This window comes from Protomyctophum bolini (assembly GCF_963924005.1).
Source record: "Protomyctophum bolini genome assembly, chromosome: 8".
In the NCBI taxonomy this organism is placed as follows: Eukaryota; Metazoa; Chordata; class Actinopteri; order Myctophiformes; family Myctophidae; genus Protomyctophum; species Protomyctophum bolini.
In genome coordinates, this window is record NC_137869.1 from 3604724 (window position 1) to 3614846 (window position 10123).

Consider the following 10123-nt stretch of genomic DNA (forward strand, 5'->3'; position numbering starts at 1 on the left):
TCATCTACAGACAGACAGAAAACACATCTTCATCTACAGACAGACAGAAAACACATCTTCATCTACAGACAGACAGAAAACACATCTTCATCTACAGACAGACAGAAAACACATCTTCATCTACAGACAGACAGAAAACACATCTTCATCTACAGACAGACAGAATACACATCTTCATCTACAGACAGACAGAAAACACATCTTCATCTACAGACAGACAGAAAACACATCTTCATCTACAGACAGACAGAATACACATCTTCATCTACAGACAGACAGAAAACACATCTTCATCTACAGACAGACAGAAAAACACATCTTCATCTACAGACAGACAGAAAACACATCTTCATCTACAGACAGACAGAAAACACATCTTCATCTACAGACAGACAGAAAACACATCTTCATCTACAGACAGACAGAAAACACATCTTCATCTACAGACAGACAGAAAACACATCTTCATCTACAGACAGACAGAAAACAGAATTCCATTATGTAACGGTATGTAACAGTAGCCCTGCTATTACTGTTAGCGGTGGAAAAGGTACTCACATTTGTTACGTAAGTAAAAGTATCAATACTGCAATGTAGAAATACTCTGGAATTCAAAATGTACTTCCGTACAAGTACAAAGGTTATTGGTCTCGAAATCTACTTAAAGATGGGAGTGCCCTGAGTTTTTAACTTTTTAGTGTTATATAAATCTGGGACAGTGATCCTATTTTTTTGATAAACTATCAATGTTAAGCATTCTTCTTCACCACATAATATATTAAATTCAATCATATTGAATTGAACATGAAAATGGACTCACCGTTGCAGCTTGTGGTTGTCCCGTTGGCTTGTTGCTTCTGAGCTGAATGTCAGTCAGAATGAGGAGCTGCACTTATAAAGACTCACCCTCATGTCCTATTCATGCTCCAGGTTTAGGTGATAAGGTGACCACAAACGGAGAGATGTGTTGGGGTGGGCGGTGAGTCACTTAAAGATGTTGTCTGGTGGTCACCTTATCACCTAAAACTGTTGTATGAATAGACACCATAGTTTATCAGACGTATAAACCCTCACCATGAGGCCTATAACTGTGACACCATATAGTTTATCAGACGTATAAACCCTCACCATGAGGCCTATAACTGTGACACCATATAGTTTATCAGACGTATAAACCCTCACCATGAGGCCTATAACTGTGACACCATATAGTTTATCAGACGTATAAACCCTCACCATGAGGCCTATAACTGTGACACCATATAGTTTATCAGACGTATAAACCCTCACCATGAGGCCTATAACTGTGACACCATATAGTTTATCAGACGTATAAACCCTCACCATGAGGCCTATAACTGTGACACCATATAGTTTATCAGACTTATAAACCCTCACCATGAGGCCTATAACTGTGACACCATATAGTTTATCAGACGTATAAACCCTCACCATGAAGCCTATAACTGTAACACCATATAGTTTATCAGACGTATAAACCCTCACCATGAGGCCTATAACTGTGACACCATATAGTTTATCAGACGTATAAACCCTCACCATGAAGCCTATAACTGTGACACCATATAGTTTATCAGACGTATAAACCCTCACCATGAAGCCTATAACTGTAACACCATATAGTTTATCAGACGTATAAACCCTCACCATGAAGCCTATAACTGTGACACCATATAGTTTATCAGACGTATAAACCCTCACCATGAAGCCTATAACTGTAACACCATATAGTTTATCAGACGTATAAACCCTCACCATGAGGCCTATAACTGTGACACCATATAGTTTATCAGACGTATAAACCCTCACCATGAAGCCTATAACTGTGACACCATATAGTTTATCAGACGTATAAACCCTCACCATGAGGCCTATAACTGTGACACCATATAGTTTATCAGACGTATAAACCCTCACCATGAGGCCTATAACTGTGACACCATATAGTTTATCAGACGTATAAACCCTCACCATGAGGCCTATAACTGTGACACCATATAGTTTATCAGACGTATAAACCCTCACCATGAAGCCTATAACTGTGACACCATATAGTTTATCAGACGTATAAACCCTCACCATGAAGCCTATAACTGTGACACCATATAGTTTATCAGACGTATAAACCCTCACCATGAGGCCTATAACTGTGACACCATATAGTTTATCAGACGTATAAACCCTCACCATGAGGCCTATAACTGTGACACCATATAGTTTATCAGACGTATAAACCCTCACCATGAGGCCTATAACTGTGACACCATATAGTTTATCAGACGTATAAACCCTCACCATGAGGCCTATAACTGTGACACCATATAGTTTATCAGACGTATAAACCCTCACCATGAGGCCTATAACTGTGACACCATATAGTTTATCAGACGTATAAACCCTCACCATGAGGCCTATAACTGTGACACCATATAGTTTATCAGACGTATAAACCCTCACCATGAGGCCTATAACTGTGACACCATATAGTTTATCAGACGTATAAACCCTCACCATGAGGCCTATAACTGTGACACCATATAGTTTATCAGACGTATAAACCCTCACCATGAGGCCTATAACTGTGACACCATATAGTTTATCAGACGTATAAACCCTCACCATGAGGCCTATAACTGTGACACCATATAGTTTATCAGACGTATAAACCCTCACCATGAGGACTATAACTGTGACACCATATAGTTTATCAGACGTATAAACCCTCACCATGAGGCCTATAACTGTGACACCATATAGTTTATCAGACGTATAAACCCTCACCATGAGGCCTATAACTGTGACACCATATAGTTTATCAGACGTATAAACCCTCACCATGAGGCCTATAACTGTGACACCATATAGTTTATCAGACGTATAAACCCTCACCATGAGGCCTATAACTGTGACACCATATAGTTTATCAGACGTATAAACCCTCACCATGAGGCCTATAACTGTGACACCATATAGTTTATCAGACGTATAAACCCTCACCATGAGGCCTATAACTGTGACACCATATAGTTTATGTCCAAGGATAACAGGCACTGGGATAACAGCTACTCTGATCGGTTACTGAAGTCAAAATAGCAATGCCACGATTGTAGATCTGCTATTTTTTGGGCTATAATGTCCCAGACAGACAGACAGACAGGAAAGTGGGAGGGAGAGAAGAGGAGAGACATGCAGCAAAGGTTGTCATGAACGGGACTCGAACACGCAACGCGCTGTCAGGCCAGAGCCTATTATGTGGCATGTGCCTGGACCACTAGGCCAGCCTGGCGCCGCTCCATAAGAGAGATGTTACATAATATAGTATCTTTGATGCCCCCGATAAAACTGTGGTACAGATCTGCATGTTTACCAGTACAGACACTGCAGGGTGCATAAAGGTAATTACATGCATAATACAGAACATAATTATACTGTATATGCAGTACATATACGTACTAATATATGTACAGTATGTAATATGCAGAATTGCAGATACACCTTTTTTTTTTTTTTTTTTTACTTTCCGGTTATTTATTTCTTGAGCACAAATAGTTCTTTTTCATAGCATGTGGTTTGGACAGACGCTTTGTTCATTGTTTACCTTTTTTCTTTTCTTTTTATAGGCACTGCATCGTCCTCTCTGAAAGCTTGTTCCGTTCTTGCACTTCTGAACAAGCTCACAGTTCCAGAGATTAAGTGGTTAATGTGTGTAGTCCCTCCTATGCCCAGCTTTGTGTGTCTGTGTGTGTAGTACCCCATATCCATGATTTTTGATTGACTGAGGAATCAAATTTCAGTTGTGAGCTTGCAGATCTGCTATTTAAGCCAAAGTTAATAGCCACAGAATAGCGATACTACTAGGATTCAAGTGTGATTCATCACTTGAGCACTATTTTATTTTCCGTCTATTCAGAAATGATAAACACGTCACTGTAGATCAGCATTCCCTGGGGGTCCCTGGGGGTCCCTGGGGGTTCCCTGTGGGTCCCTGGGGGGTCCCTGGGGGTCCCTGGGGGGTCCCTGTGGGTCCACGGCACGGCCAAACATAATTATATCAATTTGAAACGGTTTGAGAATAATGAGAAGCACCTATAGATGATACATATACAGGTCACATTATGTCACCATAAGATATGTGAGTCATAACAGATAAAGAGAAGCTCAGGGAATGATCCAGTATGAATAAGGTGTACAGTATAAACATGATGTTCTACACTGTAGATGAGATGTACGTCAACACTTTAACCCATTCGGACCGGGAACCCGTTTTGGTGTTAGCATCATGTTATGCTTTAGCTATTGAAAAATAGCAGATCTACAAGCTCATAGCGCGCCACCGAGTGGCGCGCTACGAGCTTGTAGGTCTGCTATTTTTGAAAAATCGAAGAACGACTGAATTTTTTTAGAATCTGATCTCAGGTCAGAATGGGTTAATCAGACCCAGTGTGTGTCCCAGTGGAAACCTTGTATGAATCTGATCTCAGGTCAGAATGGGTTAATGCTGTGTGTCTCCGATGTCCTGATACAACAGTGATCATGACGGCATGAGTAATGACGGGAGCGAAACCTGCATGTTTGTTTAGCCTATATATAAAACGTAAAATATTAAATTAAATTATTAAAGAGACTTAACAAAAACAAATGACACACGGATCAACCCAGAAAAAAAAAAATATATATAATCATCCTACCCAATTTTGAACCACTAACCTGACAAACACAAAGTAAGGTACAATAGAATTCACTCATTGAACTAAAGTATTCTCTACTCTAATCTAATCCGGCAAATTAAACTTCCGGCAGAAACCTGGCTTCTTGTGGCACCGCGCTATGAGCTTGTAGATCTGCTATTTCTCAACCGTACAACATTTGTTCAACATATGGACAGATCTGTCTTTCTTCTTTCTTCTTATAATTATTTATTTATTTACTTATTTAAATGACTACTGCTCAGCTCATGCTACTGTTAATACTGTTACTACTGTAAATAATGTATCCTCCTTATACTGACATGTTTGCACCATTGGTGAGTTGCGAAAATACCTTTCGCTGTGCTGTACTTGTACTGTACATTGACAATAAATTGAATCTCATTGAATCTCATAATGCTTAAAACACCAAAAGGGGTTCCCGCGAAAAATGGGTTAACAAAGGAATGTGTACTGTGGAAATGTTCTTTGCGTATACAGTACACATTGTTCTTGCTTCGTACTGATTTGCTTATATCGTATCCTTAGCTTAGAGAAAAGCAAATGTCTTCACATTTGCGCCACGTGCGTGTTTTGTTCCTGCTGTGTACTAATTTGCTTTTATCAACAAGCAACGGTCCTCACAAACAGCCACAGATTTCTGTCCTTCAATTTCAGATATAGTTTAAGGACTAGCATTAAGCATTTAAGGCTATAGTTTTAGAATTACAGGGAGGTTAGTTCATGATAAATTATGTCTTAAAAGGGAATGCATGAAGGTCATTTCTAATCCAAATTCTATACTGGGGGGCACTGATTTTATTTATTCATTTTAATTTACTTTCAGGGTGAATTTAACACTTCCTGTGTGCCCCCCAGTGCCCCCCAGTCCCCCCCCCCCCCCAGTGCCTCCCCAGTGCCCCCCCAGTGCCTCCCCAGTGCCCCCCCCCCCCCCCCACCCAGTGCCCCCCCAGAAAAAAACGACATTCTATAGTTCATGGTTTTGGAAGACAGACTATAGTTGTGTAGGAAATGATTAGACGGTACTAAAACAGAGCATGATGTTTCTAAAGAATTTATTGTAGAGAAAAATCACACCCGTGTGAAGTGAGGGGCGCTCTTATCAACATACACATACATCATCATCATCATCATCATCACGCCGGCCAATCACAATTTGCGTCTTCACTTTTCTGATCTCACAAATTTAACCCAGAGACTTTAACCCAGTGCTTCTCAAAGTGGGGTCCGGGGACCCCCAGGGGTCTTTATGAGGGTTCATGGGGGGTCCCCGTGGCATGCAGATAAATGATTGTTAATTCTGAGAGTGTGCAACGTCTAACCAAATGGACCTGTACACTCTCAGAGGCTCTGTGGCCATAATGCATATAGGGAAAAATTTAATATAACGTTTGAGAACCACCGATTTAAACTTTTCCACTCACCTTCTACTAATCATTTAAAAACATCACGATATTTAAGTATACACAAGTTACATCGTAGAGATAAGAAAATATATAATGTAATATCTCTGCTGTACAGGAAGAAACCATCTAACTCCAAAATGTTCATTTTTCAGGAAATGGAGAAAAAAATATATTTTATGGAAATTTAGAAAACCTTGTATTTTGAAAACAAAGCAATACAGCCTCATCAAAGATGGAGTTGTGACTTTATATATTGTCAATTACTTCCATGAGAGGGCGGAGAGGTGGTGGAGTTAGTTGCTTTAGCAGTCAATTTGAGGGTCCAATGGAGTTAAGAGGTTTTTTTACTACTTTTCATTGGTTTCCAAAACAACACACAGTCTTAAAGGGTGTTCAATAGCACTGATTTAGGCTATGCCAACAAATGGAGTTAGGTGGTTTCATCTTAAAGGGTGTTCAATAGCACTGATTTAGGCTATGCCAACAAATGGAGTTAGGTGGTTTCATCCCGACAGTAACGATTATACAAACTGCTTCTTGAAGCATAAAAACAATATTTAAGTACAAAAGTAACATCATAGAGATAAGAAAATATATCACATACAAACTGCTTCTTGAAGCTGTAATCCACAACGTATTGCAATTCAAGTTTTATTTTAGCACTGCATGTGTTTGGTACTGTATAGGAATATGTGTACAGTACACCAGGGGGAGGAAACCCTATGGCACCGTGCCAACGTTGGCACAAAGGAACCTTAGGCACCGTGCCAACGTTGGCACAAAGGAACCCTAGGCACCGTGCCAACGTTGGCACAAAGGAACCTTAGGCACCGTGCCAACGTTGGCACAAAGGAACCTTAGGCACCGTGCCAACGTTGGCACAAAGGAACCTTAGGCACCGTGGCAACGTTGGCACAAAGGAACCCTAGGCACCGTGCCAACGTTGGCACAAAGGAACCCTAGGCACCGTGCCAACGTTGGCACAAAGGAACCTTAGGCACCGTGCCAACGTTGGCACAAAGGAACCGTAGGCACCGTGCCAACGTTGGCACAAAGGAACCTTAGGCACCGTGCCAACGTTGGCACAAAGGAACCTTAGGCACCGTGCCAACGTTGGCACAAAGGAACCCTAGGCACCGTGCCAACGTTGGCACAAAGGAACCTTAGGCACCGTGCCAACGTTGGCACAAAGGAACCTTAGGCACCGTGCCAACGTTGGCACAAAGGACCCTTAGGCACCGTGCCAACGTTGGCACAAAGGAACCTTAGGCACCGTGCCAACGTTGGCACAAAGGAACCTTAGGCACCGTGCCAACGTTGGCACAAAGGAACCTTAGGCACCGTGCCAACGTTGACACAAAGGACCCTTAGGCACCGTGCCAACGTTGGCACAAAGGAACCTTAGGCACCGTGCCAACGTTGGCACAAAGGAACCTTAGGCACCGTGCCAACGTTGGCACAAAGGAACCTTAGGCACCGTGCCAACGTTGGCACAAAGGAACCTTAGGCACCGTGCCAACGTTGGCACAAAGGAACCTTAGGCACCGTGCCAACGTTGGCACAAAGGAACCTTAGGCACCGTGCCAACGTTGGCACAAAGGAACCTTAGGCACCGTGCCAACGTTGGCACAAAGGAACCTTAGGCACCGTGCCAACGTTGGCACAAAGGAACCTTAGGCACCGTGCCAACGTTGGCACAAAGGAACCTTAGGCACCGTGCCAACGTTGGCACAAAGGAACCCTAGGCACCGTGCCAACGTTGGCACAAAGGAACCTTAGGCACCGTGCCAACGTTGGCACAAAGGAACCTTAGGCACCGTGCCAACGTTGGCACAAAGGAACCTTAGGCACCGTGGCAACGTTGGCACAAAGGAACCTTAGGCACCGTGGCAACGTTGGCACAAAGGAACCTTAGGCACCGTGCCAACGTTGGCACAAAGGAACCTTAGGCACCGTGGCAACGTTGGCACAAAGGAACCTTAGGCACCGTGGCAACGTTGGCACAAAGGAACCTTAGGCACCGTGCCAACGTTGGCACAAAGGAACCTTAGGCACCGTGCCAACGTTGGCACAAAGGAACCTTAGGCACCGTGGCAACGTTGGCACAAAGGAACCTTAGGCACCGTGGCAACGTTGGCACAAAGGAACCTTAGGCACCGTGCCAACGTTGCCTAAGCTATATAGAGACATATATTTCCGATTCATCCACATATATGCACATGTATGAACCTGAATATGGCATATAGTACATTACATACATACATACATACATACCGGTAGGTTATATTCAGTGTGATATTTTTTTAGTTTTTTCTTCTTTTTTTTTTACACAATTTAGATGTAGGTTAGGAGGTAGGTTATTGAGTATGTCAATATTACAATACTTACCAAACATACATTAACCAATTAATATTTTATATCTTCAATAATAGCAGATCTTTGTTATCATGTCTGCTGTTTCCAAAACAGTTTAAAAACACCCAGAGCTTTTATTTTGGTAGCTGCTCTAAGAATGTTGTGATGCCAGTTTGAAAACATCCGGAGCTTTTACTTTGGTAGCTGCTTTAAGAATGAAAACATCCATCCAGAGCTTTTACTTTGGTAGCTGCTTTAAGAATGTGTTGATGTCAGTACTGTACCCCCCCCCCCCCCCCCCGGTCTGTTGCTGGTTTCCATTGACAATGAATGGTAGAATATCTTTGCAACATAATGGCGCTGCATAGATTACATTGACAATGAACGGTAGACTGCATTGTTTCATCTGCCCGTGTGAACGCAACAACAGAGTGAGTGGACAGAAATGGTGACATATTGTTTTAAATGGTAAATGGTGCATATATATATATATATAGCGCCTTTATCCAAGGCGCTTTATATAGATTGTGCATTACGTTCACCCATTCACACACACACACACACACACACACACACACACACACATTCACACACCGATGGCGGAGGAAACCATGCAAGGAACCAACCTGCACATCAGGAGAAATTATGGGTTCAGTGTCTTGCTCAAGGACACTTCGACAGTGACTCTGGGGGAGCCCGGGTTGGAACTGGCAACCTTGCGGTTCCCATCCGGCCACTCTACTCCTGAGCCACCGCCGCCCCGTTTCAGATCATTCCAGAAGCTCCTCGTAGTCTCCTAATGAGCTGAGATCATTCCAGAAGCTCCTCGTAGTCTCCTAATGATCTGAGATCATTCCAGAAGCTCCTCGTAGTCTCCTAATGATCTGAGATCATTCCAGAAGCTCGTCTGGCTCCTCGTAGCCGTCTTCTTCTTCTTCTTCTTCTTCACTGAGTCTGGCGTCAGCGCTGGAAGCCGCCACGTTGACGTAATCCATCTCCACGTTCTCCAAGTCTACACGCTGCATCCTGGCGGCCTGGGAGACACACAGCAGCAGCAGCACACTTTGACTCAACTGGATCACACAAGTCTGGATCAGTGTCGTTTACACTGGCTCTAGGGTTTAATGTTTAGTGTTCTAGGCTCTAGGGTGAAAGGGTTTACTGTTCTAGGCTCTAGGGTGAAAGGGTTTAGTGTTCTAGGCTCTAGGGTGAAAGGGTTTAGTGTTCTAGGCTCTAGGGTTTAGTGTTTAGTGTTCTAGGCTCTAAGGTTTAATGTTTAGTGTTCTAGGCTCTAGGGTTTAGTGTTTAGTGCTCTAGGCTCTATATGGTTTAGTGTTTAGTGTTCTAGGCTCTAGGGTGAAAGGGTTTAGTGTTCTAGGCTCTAGGGTTTAATGTTTAGTGTTCTAGGCTCTAGGGTTTAGTGTTTAGTGTTCTAGGCTCTAGGGTTTAATGTTTAGTGTTCTAGGCTCTATAGGGTTTAGTGTTTAGTGTTCTAGGCTCTATAGGGTTTAGTGTTTAGTGTTCTAGGCTCTAGGGTTTAGTGTTTAGTGTTCTAGGCTCTAGGGTGAAAGGGTTTAGTGTTCTAGGCTCTAGGGTTTAATGTTTAGTGCTCTAGGCTCTAGGGTTTAGTGTTTA

General features: G+C 42.7%; 1 protein-coding gene across 1 annotated transcript in view; it reads right to left on the bottom strand.

Annotated features, from left to right (window-relative positions):
- Positions 1-9378: 9378 nt before the first annotated feature.
- LOC308319557 (scavenger receptor cysteine-rich type 1 protein M130-like) overlaps positions 9379-10123 on the bottom strand; it is a gene marked incomplete at its 3' end in the record, with an annotated part of 12782 nt that continues 12037 nt past the window's right edge. Inside the window, exon 11 of the mRNA XM_080769661.1 lies at positions 9379-9561. Coding sequence (XP_080625787.1) covers positions 9379-9561 — 183 coding nt within the window. The remainder of the gene's footprint in view (positions 9562-10123) is intronic.